This window comes from Cynocephalus volans, chromosome 4 (genome assembly GCF_027409185.1).
Source record: "Cynocephalus volans isolate mCynVol1 chromosome 4, mCynVol1.pri, whole genome shotgun sequence".
NCBI classification, from domain to species: domain Eukaryota; kingdom Metazoa; phylum Chordata; class Mammalia; order Dermoptera; family Cynocephalidae; genus Cynocephalus; species Cynocephalus volans.
Window position 1 is genome coordinate 107,989,608 of NC_084463.1, and position 19,510 is coordinate 108,009,117.

Below are 19,510 nucleotides of genomic sequence, written 5' to 3' on the forward strand. Positions count from 1 at the left end.
TGATCCACTCCTAGCACGTGTTATGGACTCTATGACATACATTTTGTATATTAATTGAACTTATGGCTTCATCTTTCTTACCCTATTATTATTATTTTGTCAGCTAGTAAAAACAGCTGCCCCTCTGGGTGATTGTATGGGTGACCGTCGTTATAATGAGGGCCATATGCACACCATCTGAAGAAGGCACAGTTGGTGTGGCTTGCAGAAGTGTTCCCTTTGGTCTTCTCTCCTTCACTTCCTGCTGGAGACATGGCAGCCACCCATGCTGGGTGACTTCGTGCACATGCTGACTTTGGCACTGGGGTCTGATGTGCAGAGCTTCACTTTTCTATTCTCTCCATCCACTAAAAATTACCATTGTGTGCGTTCTTTGACAGAGAAGAATTTGACCTGCTGTTAAGGATTATTTTCCTATCTTCTCTTGTCAGGTTCTGGGAAAATGTAGGTTATAATATATCCTTATGCTAGTCAGAGAGTTTGGCCATGTGAGAACTGGAATATTAATTAATGTAACAACAATAAACTGCCACCAACAAAGAAGTCATTTGTAATTATTAAAGCCTTTTGTCTATGGCATGAAAGAGCCTTCATAACAATGGACAAGACAAGACACAGGCTTGAGAGAGGCTGGAGTAGAAGGCAGCAGTGTGGGAGTGGGCGCGCTGGTTGCCATCTGGACTGGCTGGCACCCCCGTGCTGGGAAATGGCCCTGGGCTTGCCCTCCCACTGTACCTTCCACAAAGAGCCAGTGCTTCTCTCACTGGTGAGACTCCAGAGTTTGCATGCAGAATGCTTGGTCCCTGTTTCTGTTCTAGAACTGGGTGTGGCTCTGTCACCTACCCTCACCTAGGCAGTGTGTTGGGAAGGGGTGGGATGAAAGGAGGAAAGAAGTGCCCTTTCTCATAGAGGAAGGTCGGAGAGCCCATTCTAAAAGTTGAAATGTGGGGAGTGGACTCGGGGCAAGGTGGCTCAATTCTGAGCCTCTCCGTCCTGCCCCTTTGCACAATCATGATTTTTATCATGATTATGGACACTTGCTTCATGAATATTGGAGCATTGATCTTACTGGGCCAGCCCAGATTATCATCATCATCATTTCCCCATGTAGCAATAAGTTCTACTTTTTCAGACAGCCAAGACTCTGGCTGGCCTACTGTGGGCCCCTGGTTTCAGTCTTCCATTTGGCACATAGGAAGCAAGCATTGGTGGTATTGGGGCCAGCTTAGTGCCATTATCAGGTCCTTCCCTCCTCCCTGCCCAGGTCAGACACACCCTGGAAAGTGACAGCTCTTGTCTCTAGTTCAAGGCATTTCATAAGATTCTTCCTCTCCCCTGCCATTTCACATCCTCTCCCTTTCTTCTGTTTTCTATAGTTGCTGGCTCCTTTACATTTCCTGTGTTTTTCCTCCACTTAGCCCTTTGAGATCCTTTTGGCCGTTGTTTAGGTTCTTTCCTAGATGTTTCAACTTAGCTTGCTTCTCTCAGCTCTAGCACTGCAGGAACATGACCTGCCAGCCTGGCTGCCAAAGCCCTTGGTGAGGTGGGATTGGGATGGGAAGGGATAAGTGAGTAGATGAAGGGCTTTGCAGTTAGCCTTCCCCATCCTCCATGCTCACTGTGGTGTTCAGGATGGGCCTCCATGCTGCGAGGTGTGCCTTGGCTCTGGTGAACCCTGGAGTGAGAGTTAGGAGATACCAAGGTCTGTGCAGAAGTTGTTCCCATAGTTCCTTGGTGAATGGTGCCAGCTGTCTGGTCTCCTCAAAGAACAGACCCTCACATTGCTGTGCCTCCAGCAAAACAGACCAGCATGTCCAGTCAAGTCAAGCACTGCTGGGTCTAGAGCTCTATCCAGGCCCACTGGCCAAGAGTGAGGTCATGCAGGAGGTGGTTGTGTCAACTCCAAGGCACACCTTTCAGTGGCATGTGGTCTGGTCATCCCTGTAGTAGTTTTGAAATCTTGTGGTTTCCTGTTTCAGTGGGTGGTTTTATACATATAATCAGTGGAGCTGTCCTCACAAATTATATACATTACATATTCCATATGGAAATTGGTAAGATGTTTTTCCAACCTTTTAAGTGTATTCTTTATTTCCCCACCCTTTAGTCCCAGGTAAATCACCACAGTGCTGCTAGTAATGAAACCTACCAGGAACGCTTGGCACGTCTAGAAGGAGATAAAGAGTCCCTCATATTACAGGTGGGTCCTTTTTGGTGGGAACCAGATTATCCTGTTACCTCCCACTCTGTAACTTACCCTAAGAGGGAGGGGAGCACGTGGGGTTTTCTCAGTTGGAATTGTTTTGCTTCCAAAGTGTATGTTTTTAAAAAAGACTTTTACTGAAACACAGTAGAAAGTAACTGAGGGGCACAATTCAATTCTGGACTGGGCTTTTTGGGGGCTGTGAATTCATTCATCTAAGCGTACTACCAAGCTCCTGTCTCTGTACACTGGAGGCCCTGTGGTCACACCTATAACCAGGTGCTAAGAATGAATACAATGGGCCCTGTCCTCCAGGAGACCTGAGTCTTGTAAGGGAGATAATGTATGCCCTAATGTCACTAATAAAACAGCCGGGAGTGATGCGGGCCTAAGGGTGAATGCTAATGGAATCAGGTTCAAATTGTCTGAAGCTCGATCTAGACTGATCACTCTGATACCAAATCCCCTGGAGCTGGTGACATAGGCTAAGCTTTTGATGGCTCTCTTTCAAGAGAGGAATTCAAAACTTTTCATGAAGAAAGATAGCTCGTGTTCCTGGTAGACTTAAAGTTAGGCATTCTTATAGAAAGCCTGTTGCTGAGACCAGAGCTCTTTGCTGTTAGTTCTCAAATGCATAAATCGTTTAAGCCAACATTTACTCAAGGTCTGGTATGCATCAGATATTAATTGATGATATGGAGAATACAAAGATTAATATCCTAATCCCAGCTCCTTAAAAAGCTTCAAGGGTGATGAATAAGACTGGTGGTGGAATGGGGGTGGGGGGTACAGAAAGGGTCTGGCACCCTCCCCAGGCTGGGGGCTGTAGTTAAGAGCACTTGGGTTGTGAGGCAGCAGTATGTTTTGGGGTTTTTTTGTTTTCCTTTTACCTTATTTATTTTGTATTTTCATTTTATTTTATGAACATAACAGTACTGAATGATTTTAGACACCTTGGTAATTCTAAAAGATTTTAAAGAAGCAGATTAACATCTTGACCTTTTCCCAATGTTTGTTTTTTTTCCTACCCTGCTTCTGTTTTAAATATTTGAGCTCATACTAAAAATACATTTTTATATCCTAATTTTGTTTTTTTCTTCATTGATTTGTTCATTTATAAAATAGAGTGTCCATGACTTGTCGGACAAAGACAGCAGTGAACGAAACAGACTAAATCCCTGTTCTTGTAGAGCTTCCATTTTAGAGAGAGAGAGAGAGTGTGTGCGTGTGCGTTAGTTTTAACAATAAACAAACAAATACATAAAATATTTCAGGCATGATAAGTACTTGGGAGAAAAATAAAGCACTATAATGATTGTGTAGTCAGGGAAAACCTCCCTGACAGGGGGAAGAAGCTAGGAGGGGACCCTGCAGGTACCTGAAGAGTGTATTCCAGGTGGAGGAGGTGGTCAATCCAGCCCACACAGAGGTAGGACTGTGCTTGGTGTGTGGGAAGAACAGCAAGGGGCCATCGTAGCTGGAGTCTGTGCCCAAGTGGGATGGTGCCCAAGTACTGCCTTCAAAGAGGTAGCAGGGGCCACATTTTCTAACACATTGTAGTGCAGAGGTTTCGAGGGATATATAATTTGAAACTCCGTCACAATAACATGATTAATGAAAGAGTATCCAATTTAGAATTTTGCAGCAAACAGTATGAAATCACAAATTTTTGAACCAGGACTCTTCGTGACTGAAATAACACATCCCTATTTAGGGAGGATTTTAATTTAATAAAGAAATCCTAGGTGATAATGCTCTCTTTCATGTTGATGTTTTTTAAAAAATTTGGAATTCTTGAATGATCTCTATTTAAATAATCCTACACAATTGAGAAGATACCGGTAAAGTCAGAAGTTAACCTTAGGGATTTCTGTTCTGCCAGGAGCTTGTGGATAGATTCTGAATTGCTCTAAAATGATCACTCCTGTTCAGTAGTGGCCCCATGGAGCTGGTTAGACAGATCCTCCCCAGAGTAAAGCCTCTTGCTTAATTCACACAGTTGCTTAGCCAGACTGAATTAATTAGAGCCCTTGGCTCGGAATGTTTTCCTGGGTCTGCTTGTAGAAGAACAAAGCAAATCACATGTAACAACATACTTTGTTTCTAGGATTAGTTAAAAATAAAAATGAAATCTTTTATATCTTCATTGTAAAGTAACTTCTTAAGGCAAGGGCAAGGATTTTCATCCTTTTGGGTTTTTTCCTCACTTCTGTATCCCTCGTGCCTAAAATTATGCCTAGCATGTAGTAGGGGCTCAAAAAATATTTGTTTTTATTGAATGAAGGTCACATTTTAGGATCTTTATACATTTTGTCTCAGTTTTCTACACCTCCCCATTCATAATACGTAGTCAGTACTGAAATTTGTAAGGCCCCTGCAGTCCTGTGTATTTTTAGTCTTACGTACAGCTGAACTGTGAGGTATAGAATGCTAGAGACCATATTTTATTCCTCCAGGTACCACCAGCACATGGCCCCGAGGTGTGGTGCAGACCGTAAAAGATTAACCATACACATCCTTCCCAAACAGAATATCTATATCCAGGGAGCAGAGTATTACCCCCCCCCCCCCCAAATCCTACTCTTTGGAAAGTAGAGTTAGTTGAAAAGGCCAGGACTGCTGATAGTGTTGGGCAGTAAGGATTAAAAACAAACAAAAACCCATAAAGGTTTGTGTTTAAGATGGGCTTGGTTTGGATTTTTTCTCGATTAAAATTGAAATGTTAGAGTACCATGCATGAATTTCAGGAATATGTTTCAATAATTCATTCACCATTTGGGAACATAAAAATGGAAAGCTTACAGTAGCCATGTTAATTTAGATTAGTTCCTTTTTTAAAAAGTGCTTTATAATTTATAAAATTTATTTAAACACTCATAAATGAATTTACATTGACTCTTTCATGTTCCAACTATCATTCCATTACAGACTGAGAAATAATTTAGGATAATCTATGTGTAAATGGCAATGACTCTAACCAGAAAAGTCTAAAGGATCTCAATTTACCAGCCATCGATTTCTTTTGAGAGGCCACCCATTCTCTTTCATCTTCCTGCTTTGAGCTATCTCTTAATAAGGAAAAAGAAAAAGGACCCTTGGCATTTTGCTAATAGAGAAGGCTGTGAAAACCCTCTTACTATACACTTAGGGCATAGTTTAAATGACTTATTGTAAATGGTTTTTACTAATTAATATTTTCAGTAGAGATTCTCAGGGTTCTTCAGAAAGATGACTTGTTTCTACCTCTGTATGTGCAATGTGGCTTCTGTATATTTATGACTTAGAGTCATGTTTTGGCCTGTGAAGCACAAAAACCTTTCTGGAGCCAAGTTTTGTCAGTGCTAATACATGCCCCTTACGTCCACATTCCTTAATTGCTTCAAAACACTCTCCTGATAGGCAAGCAGTCCTCACACCCTTATGAGAGAGGAAAGGTCATTGGTTAGTTTCTGTAGAAGTTTGGATTGCTCTTCCACATGCGGTGGCAGAAGCCCTGGCAAGCAGCTGAGATATGCCTTGAGGTCAGGCTGCCCTGTAAGACGAATAGAGAGCAGGAGTCCAGCCCAGAGGCAGCTCTCCTGGCTGCTGGGTGTTTTTTCTCTTGAGTCTATCAAGAGCAGGAAACATGACCAACGTGATTCAGGCAGTGGCCGAGACTCCCTGGTAAGGTAAGAATCCAGTTGAAATTGCCTTCATCCAGGACACTTCCCTCACCTGCCACTCACCAAAAAGAAGCTATTCCTTGCATGTGAGAGTCAGTGCTGTGGTTTCAAAGCTCACATAGGGTGGGGAGAATTTCCTGGCCACACAGATGCCTTGTTCCTCCACCATTGCTTTATTTCCTGGAACAGGTGAGTGTCCTCACAGACCAAGTGGAAGCCCAAGGAGAGAAGATTCGGGACCTGGAAGTATGTCTGGAAGGACACCAGGTGAAGCTCAATGCTGCTGAAGAGATGCTTCAACAGGTAAGGGTGGGTGTGGCTGAGGGCCATTAGGGTCTGAAGCAGCTCATGTGTTGAAGTCCCTTTCTGTGCCCAGACGACAGCTCTCACTGCTTACTTTCCCATCCTGCCTGAGAGGTGGGATTGGCTGCTCCGCATATAGTGTTTATACAGCAGGTGAAACCAGCCTGACATTGAGAGTGGCAGAGGAGGGGGGGTGGGGGGGGAAGGGCTGGCCTGAGAGGAATAACCTGTCGAGCTGGTTAGACAGATTCCCAGGCAGCACTGTCTGCAGGCCTGGTGCAGCTGGCAACTTCACCCTCATCCCATCCACAGTGTGACTATGGGTGGCATCTGGGGTTTTACAAAGTCAGTTCCTCCAGTATATTTTGTGCCCCTTTCCCACTCTCGCTCCTACTCTGTGTAGTTTTCTCTGATAAAAATTATGTGAATAATATTTTAATATAATTTAATAGACATCAAAATGAAAAAAAGTATTAAGCTGCTTCCCTCCCATTCAGATAATGAGTTCTCATTTCCTTTCCGTACTTGTCATTGTGTGTACATACGAGAGTATTTCAAAAAGTTCATGGAAAAATAGAATTGAAAGATAATACGAATCCTTCCATGAACTTTTTCAAGACCCCTTATATAATTTTCAAAGCTGTAGTCACACCAGAGATGTGATTTAGTCCTCAGATTTTGTATGCTTAATATCATATAGTGACTTCTTTTCATTTTTAAATTTTTCTATATAGTCATCTCTACTATCACTTATAATAGTTTTTTTTTAAAGTATCATAATCGACTTAACCGTTCTTCTACTCCTGAATAATTTTACTGTATTGTAAATAATAAGCTGCAATTTTTAGGGTGCTGAATTTTTATCAAAAGTCTTTTTAGAATCTATTGAGAAGCTAATTAGATTTTTTTATTGAAATCAACTGATATATATAATTAATAGATTCATTCATTCAGTTTTTTTTGAAAATTAAACCATGACTGAAGTTTGGGTGTGTATTCCCTATAGCTCCTGGTATAGTACTTAGCACATAAAAAGATGCCCACCGATTATTTAAAGAATGAAAGTCAGTCCCTTAAAATGAGTGATACAGTTAGATGACCGCTTATAATCTTTTCCCCCATAGCTCTAACATTTTTTTTTAATTGTCATGATCTGCATAATATTCAAATGATTTCTTGGCAGTATAGTAATGAACATGGGGTTTGCATTTTACTTTTGGTCTTAGGATAAACGTCTTAGTTCCAATGTTTGTTAGTTTTCTCTGGGTGTATTTGAAGAACTTAAAAAGTCAGTATTTTAATGCATATGTCTTCATAAAAACTAGTTCCAACAGCTTAGATACTGTTGTTTGTTATCTTTTCATTGATGATTCATGTTATCACATTCTTGGCTTTATTTGATTTTCTATTTAGATTGTATGCCATTTCTCTTGCTCATAATATTCCCTCAAAATCTGAGTAGCAATAGGAGTTCAGCCTCTTTTTTTCTTTAAGTTGAATCTTTTTTTTTTTTTTTGAAGACCCAGGAAAGATAATAGCCTGATGGAAAAGATCGCAAATGACAGAAAAGCATTTTCACAAAGAGTGCATGAAACTGCCCACTAGATGGTATTTTTAAGTCTGCACAAGGTGTGGTTTTGAGGTGGGAAGGGTAAGAGAGGAAGATGATGGAGTGTTGTAAACAATTCAGAAAGAGATCAAGAAAATTTGGATGTGGAAGGGAACGTGGCAAAAAAATGTCAGAAGGTTGATATTTCAGGAGGTGGTGGCTTATGAGTAACAATATAATTGGAGGTCAGAGAATGGCTGCATGGTGGTACTCGGTCTATCTAACTGCCTGCCCTGGCTTCTCTTCCAGGACTGCTCTGCATCTCTCTCTGGCAGATTTCTGCTCCATCGTTAGAGTCTCTATGTCAAGGAGTCTAATGTTGGTGCCCAGCACCACCTGGAGAAGAGGTTCTTTTGTCCCTCTAAGCATTATCCCATGGATGGCATTTTAGACTTTTTAAAAAGTCTTAAAAAGTACCCTTTATATCCTGTTTATTCTAAACCCTTGTGTGCTACGAGTGAGGTATCAGATTTGTGGTTTGCATGTACCATGTGCCATATAGGGAGATGTCTTGATCTGGAATATTTTGGAGTATAGTAGCTCTTTATTTGCCACTTCTGGGTTTTAAAGATCTTCCTGAACTTGACCATGTTAGTATTATGCCCGTAAGCTTTCCCTGGATTCTCTCAATCTTTCAAGGGTAAAACGATAGGAGTGTGCAATACGCCTTTCTTGACAAATTGTGAGTTCATGTCATATGACATGTTTGAGATCTTTGAGTTCCCAGCTCCAATTCCCAAGTTGAATATTTGGCTGCGCATGCTATTGCTTTCCTGAAATCTACTTGATTCTTGCACCACAGCATTAATTTAGTACCATCTACAATTTGGAGTACATACAAGTCCTCTGAGCTGGGGGCTGGTAGAAACTTGCCCAGTTTAAGATATCCTGGGCTACAGGGCTCTTGGCTTCTGGTAGTAGGAGCTTTTTCTAAAAAACGTGGCCCCTGTGGGCTCCCTGGGGTCCGGTAGGTTCCTGCACAATAATCTCCTCTGCCTCTGATCACTGAACCTTCTCTAGAGAGTGGTAACCTCAAGGAAGAAGATAATGCTACTCAGTGCATAAGAGGTTTTACACAAAGCTGGCAGCCAAATGGAATATTTCCCAGAGATTGGCCATTTACGGATATAATCAGTGTCAAAAACAGAAACAATGTTCAGTGTCAAAAGGAACACAGGGTAAGGGAGCACAGTGGGGAAAGGAAAGGATGCACACCTCCTTGTGAGGCACAGCCCTGCTTTGGGGAAACCTTGGATGACTGCAGCTCCCACATGACCCAGAGCTTCAAGATTTAGTCATCTTCATTATTTTGGCCGCCTTTTAGGTGAGGTGTGGAGAGGGACAAACGTAGGGGGCTGGGATTCAGTGGACATGAGTTTCTGTAGATTGACCACATGCAGTTGGTCTGGAAAGTCAATAAACCTGTTTTTTTTTTTTTACTTGTAGAGCATGGGGGTGACAATGTGGATTCCCTATTGCCCATCTCTTACCCCTTAGTAAAGTTATTCCAGTTTTGTTAAAAATGAATTATCACACAAATGGCCCGTATAAGTCAAGACATTGAGTGTAGATTATGGGGCCTGACATGCAGACCCTGCACCTGGCTGATAAATTTCCCAGGAGAACCTTTGAGCAGGTGTTTCTGTCTCACAGCATTCAACAGAGCTATGTGTATGGTCTGTTGGGAGCACAAATCTGGGGAGAAGAGACACTGAGTTGCAACTGAAGAAAACCAAAATTTGGCAAATATTCCCTAAAACTCCCTCTGGAAGATTTACGAGGCAGAAACAACTACTTTCCTCATGTGATGTTGGATCTCTAGACCACACTGTGGAGCAGATACTTTAACTCCTGTTACAGATAAGGCTGATGTTCAGAGAGATGATATAGTTAGTGCAGACTGCATCTGGACTCAAAACCAAGTTGAGTACAAGCCCGTCTTCTCTGCTTTATGTTATTCATGAAAGAAGCTTCTCAGCAAGGCCTTGGCCTTTTACTTCAAAGGGTAAAGGGACATATTTTTCCTTTCATGTCTTTCCATGGCCCATTCTTTCATTCTGGTTTCAGATTGCCAGTCTGGCTGCATTTCTCTGTCCTTGGTCAGCAACTCCCTGGGTCATATTCCACACTTAAAGATGGAGGTAATTGCTTCAAGATGTGGCCCTTTAAGGAGAGAATAAGTTGAAAGGCAAATATTTTTATCAGCTCCAGTCAGATCCTGAGCTTTAGAAAAAGGAAATGACAGGTTGCTCTGAGATGTAAGCTTCCTTTCATCTCCACGAAAGGAGATGTATTTGTCCTTCTGGAATAGGTTAGTGGTAGTGGTGAAGTAAGAGTGGTGAGTGATAATTTTGTCCATTGGTTTTTTCCTAAAGCTTTATTACCCAGTTTCATGGCTTTCACAGTGAGTAAAACAAGCCACCCTCCTCCAATACCCCTCCCTCCTTCTCCCCACACTCTCCCATTTGTACAGGCAACCTTGAAACAGTTGGGAGTAAAAGCAGAATGCTGCTTGTGACACTTTTCCCCTTATCCTTAGCCCTGTGCCTCTCTACACCTCCCTCCCCACACATTCTGGTGGCTGCCCAACTCTAAGAAATTCCTAGCAGGGGCCCTCCCTGAAGGTCAGGATGCCTCCAGGGGACAAATCTTGCCTGGCAAGGACCTTGGTGCTCCAGACAGGTTGGCTGGATCCAGAGCTGACTGGTTGAGAGCTTGGGGATGAGAGCTTGGGAGCTAAGCTAGGGATCCAAGAATGTTTTCCTTAAAGGATAGATAGAGTAAAAGCAGCCAGCAAAGGAGATGGAGAAGAAAGGTCAGGAAAACCCGGAACAAAGAAGATGGGATGGCAATAAGGAGCTTTCACTGAGTGCATGATGAGGAATTGGGTAAGAGCTGAGAAGTATAAGGTGCATCTGAAAGTCTGGACATTGGTCACCATAACTAGAACTATTTCTGTGCCCTACTTGGTGAAGGCAGAAGCTGGGTTGCAGGCAGGCAGACATCTTGCTGAGAAGTGACAGGAAGATGAGGCAGTAGGGGTACATTATTCTTTCAAGAGCTTGGCTGAAGGGACAGAAAAAGACTTACACACACACACACCCACGCACACACATACCCACCCACCCAACCACCATGCACTTGCCCAGGAAGAGGACAGTGAAGTTGATGGTGGTGCTTGAGGGGAAAGTCAAGGTCAAGGAGGATGTTTCTTTAGAATGTCAGAAATTTGATCATGTTTATAGCCTATAGAATGGGAGCTGATGGTGAGGGAGAGATTAAATGCCTGTCAGTGTGGATGATTGATGATTCCACCCTAGAGTAGCACAGAGCTTGGTGGAAACTTCCTCAAAGGCAGTACAGAGGTGAGAGCGAGTCATTCTGAGTTTCCAACTAGAAGGAGGAGCAGGACCAGAACTCAGGGAACAAAGCTGAAGGCTACTGGTTAACCACGAAGGTAACCTTAAGTTTTACCAAGTTATGCAAGGATGTGTGAAGAGCCTGGAAACTGAGAAATGGCTAGAAACAGGAAGGTCAGTCAGGTGGGACATTTCAGGAACAAATTCTGGAAGGATTGTATCCTTTGACATATACTTTTTATGTGCATCCTGGAAGCTTACTGGGCTAGGGAAAAGTTAATAAAGGTAAAAGAACCTGACAGAGAAGGTGGCATTGTTCAATTGTGGCAAATTAGCCTTGGAAAGGAGCTGTGGGCTCACTTTCTCTAAGACAGGGATTTAAGAGATATGAATGAGAGATAATTCCGGGAAACACTGAAATAGAACTTAAGTTCAGTGAATGATTAGATAATTTTTACCTTTTCAGTAAATATGAGAAGAGGTTACTTGAGAACAAGAGGGGCCAGGGTGGGGTTTAGGGCTTGAGGAGAATAGAAAAGATTTGGAACAATCCCTGAAAGGAATCAACCAGAGATGAATACAAGTTTTGCCAGCAGTGTTGAAAGATCAGCTGTAATTAGGTAGTGTAAATTTGTATTGAGACCAGTTGGAATCATTAAGTGACCTTCACTAGCAATTCTCAGGCCATGGGGTTTGGAAATATGGACAAAAGACTATGAGTTTTAGCATGGGCTAGGCTCTGGTAAACAAATGTACATCAGGTATGAGGGCAGGAATGAGTCGAGTGAAGGATTTTCTGGTGTAGATATGGGTACAATTGGAATGACTAACCTCAAGGTATATAGTGGATGAGGAGACAAGCATTGCTTAAAGGAAGTTGATAAACCAGGAAAATAGGGGGGTATTAAGTAAGTAGCAGTCATAGAAAAAGAAATTAGAGGTTGAGTAAACATACAGGACAGTTGAAAGGTGAAAAGATTGTGGCCAGAGGAGAGAATTTCAGAGTTGAAGATTTTAGAAGCAGGGCCAACACGTTTCTCTGTGAGGGCCAAGTTGTGGCCGTGCTGAGAAGCTGGAACAAAGTGGAAGCAAAACCTGTTGGAGCTGAAGTCAAAGAGTGGAGGCTGAATGGAAGAGTCATTAACAAGATGTTGAAGCTACTGAGGAGATGAAATGCTCCTCAAGTTGGTAGAAAAGCTATTGATCAAAAGGCAAAAGCCTCTACCAAAGTGGGAGACTGTCTTGGTTCTGGATATTTGGAGAGAATGTGATATAACTGAATGGTGCTACCAGAAGATGAGTATACATGTGGATGATAAATGAAGACAAACAGTGCTTTGGAAGTGGGCCTGAAATAGGGAGAAAGGTGTTTTGCAAGTTTGGGTTGGTGAAAGAAGAGTGGTCTCCACTTAAAAATGACTGGAAAGAACATGTCATATTGTGCAAAAGCCTAGATTCAGTTTACGTTGGTAGTAGAAGGAGCGATGGAGGATGTAGGGTAGTTAATTTCTATTAAGACACATGTTATAGAGATGACAGGGCTTTGCTGGGTCTGGAGACAGGGAAGTAGAGCTAGATTGGGATGAGTTTATTGAAGGCTGGTTTTGAATTCAGGGCTTGGAACAGTACTTATTAATGACAAGGACGAGGCAGAGATAATCATGAAAGGTAGAAGCACATAGATATAAGGTAGGACAGAGTAAGTAAAAGTTTTATTAGTAGTAAACAATATGAAATTACGCAACCTCAAGTTTCCAATTAAAAGTTTGTGTGTCCATCTGGAATGTCCACTTGGAATGTTAGTGCAACCCAATTGGAATGGCTGTTGGAACCAATTAAAATATTATCCACATCAGCTGGAGCATTGGTATGACCAACTACAACCTAGTAGTTAAAACAGCTGGAGGGATTTTGGCAATAATGGGAGTAGACTCTAAGCTTTCAAGAGAGATACATTCTGAGACCTTTTTAAATCCCACCAAAGCATTATTTTGAATGCTGATCACTAGACAAAACTTCATGAATATCATCTTAAGACACTCAAGTACTCAACAGGGGCTGTGTTTTTACTGTCATATCCCTAGGCATTGGCATCTGGTGGGTATTTAAAAACATATTTGTTGAATAAGTGAAGTTTAATGGAAGAATTTGTCTTCTCAGATCTCAATACTCTAAAGAAATAGTTTATATCTTACAGACCTTGATTTGTACATTTGTTCCTTTTCCTCTTTGCATTGGCAACTGGAAAACTCACATATACAACCATTTCTAGCTGTTCATGGAACTTTATGGTATGGGATTTCTACCAATTGTAACTCTGGCTTCCATTTTTTTTTCTACCTACTTTACCTTTTATGATTTATTTTTTAACTTGAAATATCTATTTTTCAAACTGCCTTAAATTATTTTTGGAACAAGGCAATTATTTTTGGAACAAGAAAGGATGAAGAGATAGAGATTGAGGTGGTGGAGGGCAAGAAGGAGGTAGGGAAAGGGGAGAGTATGGGAGAGAGTAGTTGGTGCAGGGGAGGATTATGTGTTTGGATATTCGAGTACTCCAGGCCCAGGGAACTCATCCTCTCTGTGTGCCCTCACACCCAGGGAAGAACTACTCAAGACCCTGATGACCTGTGTGGCCTTAGCACCAACTCTGGTAGGTAGTATGTGCTCAATGAAATTTTGTCAATTGGAATGGGTGTTTCCTGGGTTCAGTGAATATTAGTTGATTACCTTTTTTCAGCATTTATTTTTTAATATCTCTTAAAATTCTTGGACTTCTCTGTTTGGGAAACAATTGTGATATATTAGACAGAAATGAGTCTAGTAGACCTTGATTTGATGACTAACTCTGCTGCTGATAGGCATGTGTCCTTGGCCAAAAGATTTACCTACCCTTTCTGGACCTGTTTGTCTGTCTGTAGAATCAGGATAAAATTTACTGCCAAGTCACTGGGAGCATTTATTAAGAGGATATATGTAGAAATGCCTAGCAGTATCTGGCACAGAAGAGGCACTCAATAAATCTAAGTCCCACCAATTATACTGAACATGTTCATCTGGCTGACTCCTTGTGGCCAAGTAGCCTGCAGTTCTGATGCTGCTCCCTTTGCCCTGTGAGTCGGCTTCACATCTGGCTGGCCCGGTGCTCAGGAAACTCACTGTGCCGAGCTGATGGGCATCTAGACACCCGTCCCCATAGACTGGCAGATGAACAGTTGGTAGCCTCACTTTCCCAGATACTGGGGGACTTTGAGCTAGGTAATCATGTATTCCGAGTCAAAATCTCCATCCTGTGTGGTTTGATTCATGATCTGAGGACAGTTCCGACTCTGTGAACTCAGAGCTCCTGGGTCAGAATGTTGAGATCACCATTCTTGAACTGGGGGTGGGTTGCCCGAGATGATACAAAATGTTCCGACCATGGCAAGGATATTGTGTCTTTTCCATCTGTTTATCTGGCCTGTTTCTCTCCTGGTTGCTGTGTATACTCTCCTTGCTAGGACCTGTATAGCCAGTGTCTACCATGTTCCAAGATTTTGGGCATCATGGAACATTGTCATTTGCCAATAGAAAAATATGTTGCCTTGGAATTTGGGAAATGCTCCTAGTTTTTGAGGTCCTTTATAATTCCTAGTAGTCCTAAGCAGGTGTCTTGCTTATCAACTTTGTTTTTTTACCTTGTTTATGCTTATTAATTGTATGTATTAATAACAGGTTTGTTGTTGAAGACTTGAGGTATCTGGTTGTAGTCTGCCACTGTTCTAGTGATGGCAGGACTAGTATTAACTTCCCTGGTCTGTCCTCACAATCATGAATGAACAATCTTCTTATTTACATCCCATCATGGTCAAATTGTAATTTTGGTACAAACCAGGAAAGATCCATCTCACATAGATTCCTGCATAATTATTTAATAAATACTCAGTGAATATCTCCTTTATGTTCTAACTCCCACTGAGGTTCACTGTGGTGAGGTCTTACATTGAAATGTTTTGAAGACTGTGCTGAGCATTGATTGAGCCCAGGAGGTGATCCGGAAATTTTGATTTTGAAAAATATATTGTTAACCCAAGTTTTTTTGTTTGTTTTGGTAGAGAGGACCTACTGCTTTGCCTTCAAAACAGAGATGGATAAATTTGGTTCTTTGAGAGTACCCATTCATTTTTCTCTACTTGGAAATAATTAATAATGGTTTCTATGGGCACATGTTTTTTGAGGAATGTAGCTCATATTGTCTTTCAAAGCACAGTGGGTGATGGCAGGGGTTGTGCTGTCCCTGAGTGACCCAGTGTCAGCCAAGGTCCATCCTTAAAAGACCTATGGCTGATATGAAGCAGCTTCAGTTCTGTGTTGTCCAACATACAACTTATGTGCCACAGATGGAGCTAGAGCTGTCCTTGTTGCCATGGTGCTTAATGATTTCGAGATCTGTTTTTGCTTGCAGGAGCTGTTAAGCCGCACATCTCTTGAGACCCAGAAGCTTGATCTGATGTCTGAAGTATCTGAGCTGAAGCTCAAGCTGGTTGGTATGGAGAAGGAGCAGAGAGAACAGGAGGAGAAGCAGAGAAAAGCAGAGGTGGGTATGACACACCAGATTCTGGGGGGACTGGGACTGTCCTAAGCTCAGACTTGGGGAAGCTAGCCTAATTTGGACTCGGGCCATCTGGTCAACCCCAAGCCTGGCAGCCTTTGGGTGCCAGAAATATCTATGCACTAGAGACGCAATGATCTGTTAATACCAAGTTATCAAGTTTTGCTGTGGCTGCAAATTTCAGCAATGCCCAAACCACCCAGTTTTGGCTTTAATGCTTTATCCTCCCTCAAACTGCTGACAAAGATGGAAAAGGAAGCAGTTGCTGGGGAAGGATTAGACAAAACATGGAAGGACACAAGATGTCTTCTGTGGGAACCAAGATGATGATGATGTACTGGGATGAAGCCTTTGAACAGGCCATTGTCACTATATCCAAGGAGTCTGGAGACATTTTCTGATGCCTAGATGGGACCCTTCTTTTCTCCTGATAGGTCATATATGTGAGCCCATGTGCAGGCCTTCTCTTAAAGAATGTTTTCCTGTTTTTGTTGTTTTCAGGCTCCATATGCCATTGGCTAGAGCATGTCAGACTCCTTTTCGAATAAATGTTTAGAGAATTGTAGGCCCAGAGCTCCTTTATTTGAGGGCAGCCTATTTTAAACTTTGATAACGATGATTGTGTGCCTCTAGCTCCAAGTCCTTTCATTCATGCCTGGCAATGTGAGATATGAAAGAAAATAGGTTCTAGGTTTAGAAATAACTTGGCTCATTTACTGACCTTATTGCTTAATAGCTCAATGAACTTCAACAAGTTAGCTACTTAATCTCTCTGAACTTCAGTTTCTTTATCTGTAAAGTGGATAACTGTGTGGTAAAGTCCAAATAAAATCACAAAAGTTAAGTAAAGTGCCTGTCATAGTATTTGGCATTTTATAGGTACTTGGTTTATCTTCATCTCCTTCCTCCGCTTAGGCATTTCCAAAATCTGAAGATAGATATTGTTTCTTTCTGATAAGTACCAGCATTTTCGTGCACTGACACCTGCCATTTTTCTGTGTTTGTTGGGTAAACACTGGTGATTGGAACACTTCTAATGTGTGGGCCATATTCCTTGCATTGCTTTTGAGAACATGTTCATTAGTAAGAAGTATAGTTGCCAAAAGAATATATGTCTGGTAAGCTGAGGACAGGAGCTTACAGTGATGAAGAGTGCAGGCTATTGAATCCGATCTACTGGCCTTATTCCAAGATCTGCTGCTCAGCAGCTTTGTGATCTTGGCTAAGTAATTTAACCCTCCCAAACCTCGGTTTCTTCTTCTATGAGATGGAGATGGTAACACTTCCTATTTCTTTGGTTGTTCTGAGGAGTAAATGAGGTAATGTGCTGGACACATAGTTGTAGCTAGCTTTTATTGATCACTTACTGATAGTGTTGTTAAGCATGCTGGAAATGGAAATGTAGACATAGATACATTATTTACATACTTGCGAAGGTCACACAGATTGAAAGCTGATTTGTGTGAAGTGTTAGTTGAATGGACTCTTTCTTAAATGTTCAGAGAGAAGTGATCAAATTTTCTCCTTGTTTACTGCCCGTTGAACCAGGCAGTGATTACATGTGAACATACAGTAGGGCCTTGGGGGCAGAATTTAATAAACTCTGTGAGAAGGCTTAAAGTGGAGGGGACTTAAAACCACTTAAGAAAAGAAAAAAGGGAGGTGAGAGAGTTACTAGGTCACACAACTTGAAAAGTTCGGGGTTTAAGTAAAAAGTTTAATATGACTAGATCCAGGTAATCTCATGGTATCACTAGAAATCAGTCTTACTGTATCACTTGGTTCTATCTTAGTCTTATTGTCAGGAAGGTTCTCCCCAAGTGGTGACAAAGATGGCCATCAGCAGCTCTAGACCAATGTTCTGCCAGCCTGGCAACCCCTGCAGAGAAAAAGATTCTCTTTCTCAAAGGTTCCAGGAAAAGCCCCAAGATTGCATCTCATTAGGCCAATTTGGGTCACATGCCTGGTTCTATGCCAGTCACTGTAGGGATCATGTACCCACGCACAGGGGTGTGTGTGAGTGTGAGTCACTTCTTCCTTGGAAGAATGCCGAGTTAGTACTGAGCTGGGACAACTCAGTCCCTGTGTAAAGAAGACGGGATGGAAGGGGAGCTCCCACTTCTGGAACAAGTATCACTAAAGCAGTCATTTTACTATTTGCTTGCTTGCTTTTCTGAGGGACTATTTTTAAATCTGAGTTTTTTGTTTTTGTTTTCTGTCAGGCTGTTCACGCATAAGGCAGCAACATATATCCTGAGCTTCTGCCTCAGTTCTACCAGTGAATAGCCCTTCCCAGTTGCTAGTACAAATATTAGGTTTCCATGCGGAGGAATTTTGTAGGCTGTTCAAACCTGTGATAATCAGTGAGCAGCCACATGACCTGAAACAAATTCCTCATTCTTGTAATTGAACATAATCTTTACTGGTATGCCCAGAACCTCTACCTCTATTTGTAACTGTCTGGAGCACCAGGGACTGAAAACTATGGAGTGTTGCTTTAGCTGCACTGTTGTCATGTGCACGGAGATGTTTATTTTGAGAGACATTTTGCTAGCTAAGGTCATCAGAGGTTGTAATTTCGTGAATAAAGGGAATGCTGCTTCTCTATTATACTGTTGCTGTTTTTTTTCCAGTGAATTTACTTGGTCTAAGGGCTGATAGCTTGTGGTTTGTAAAAAGCAGGACCATTTTATTTATTTATTTTTGAGGTAGCCAGTTCTGAAATAAACTTCCTCAGTGTAGTCAGGCTTTATCCTCAAATTCCATTTTATGTTTCTTGTTGACAAGAGTATTGTGGCAGACGAGCCTTCTCTGGTTCTGATCATACCTTAAGCCCGTGTCCTGCTGCCTGTCATATGTTGTGAAAATGCTTACTAGTGGTCATTCTGTAAGAAGTGCTGGTTTCTTGATGACCAGCCTTGCTTAGAAGTCAATCGGTAGTGGCCCAAATGAAATGCGGGTGAACACTGGATTTCCTGTTTACTTTATCTTTTCTCAGCAGCATTTTGCAATGATTCCGGGCCCTTTTAAGGTACCCAAGATTGAGACAATTAGATTTATTCTTGAAAAGGAGGACTGCAGAAAAGTGATTGACACAGAAAGTAAATTCCAGAATTCAGAAGATGGAACATGAAAGAAAGAGATCTGGAGGCAAAGGAAAACCTCTTTGTGGCATGCCAGATCAGAGACATGTTGCTCAGGAGAATCTTCCTCAGAGAAGGGAGTCTGGCTTCCCTATGCACTGGGGGTGCAGGAGGCTTGCAGCTGGATCCCACTGTGGTACCTAAGGGTTCTGTGTGTAGTTCCTGGAGCAGCCTGTTAAGAGGGGAACAAGGGTTTAGGATGTGCTAGGAAATGTAGGCAGCCCAATTGATCAGGGATATATATGAGCAGGAAGAGAACTGGAAAGAGTCTTTAGGACTTCCTGGTAGAAAATGGACTGTCTTGCAGCACAGGTGATGGTGCCATCTTCTCTTCCTTCCTCCTGCAGTTAGGACCTTGGAAGGGAGAGATTCTGATTTCTGAACTGGGACAACCACAATGATGGACTTAGAGTACAGAGCAAGGGCTGGGAAGATTGTGTGTGCTTAGAGATGAACTGATCTGCTGAGGAGAGTTTTATTACTCTTGTTTTTATTTTATTTATTTTGTTTATTTACTTATTTTCATTAGTATAAGAAATCTACTCCTAGAATTCAAAAACTAAGATTTCAAAAGGGTATATAGCAAAAGATCTCTTTCTTCATCTGCCCTTCTGCCAGCAGTCAGGAAGCAATGCTGTCA

General features: G+C 41.9%; 1 protein-coding gene across 14 annotated transcripts in view; it reads left to right on the top strand.

Annotated features, from left to right (window-relative positions):
- The window catches only part of PPFIBP2 (PPFIA binding protein 2), a 144,867-nt gene that overhangs the window by 81,156 nt on the left and 44,201 nt on the right, over positions 1 to 19,510 (top strand). For 10 of the 14 annotated variants that reach the window (XM_063092537.1, XM_063092541.1, XM_063092538.1 and 7 more), the window contains 3 exons: positions 2,108 to 2,200; positions 6,055 to 6,168; positions 15,581 to 15,712. In XM_063092537.1, coding sequence (XP_062948607.1) covers positions 2,108 to 2,200; positions 6,055 to 6,168; positions 15,581 to 15,712 — 339 coding nt within the window. Of the gene's footprint in view, positions 1 to 2,107; positions 2,201 to 5,773; positions 5,872 to 6,054; positions 6,169 to 15,580; positions 15,713 to 19,510 lie in introns of those variants that run through there. The other 4 variants (XM_063092539.1, XM_063092547.1, XM_063092548.1 and 1 more) reach the window with 2 other exon arrangements.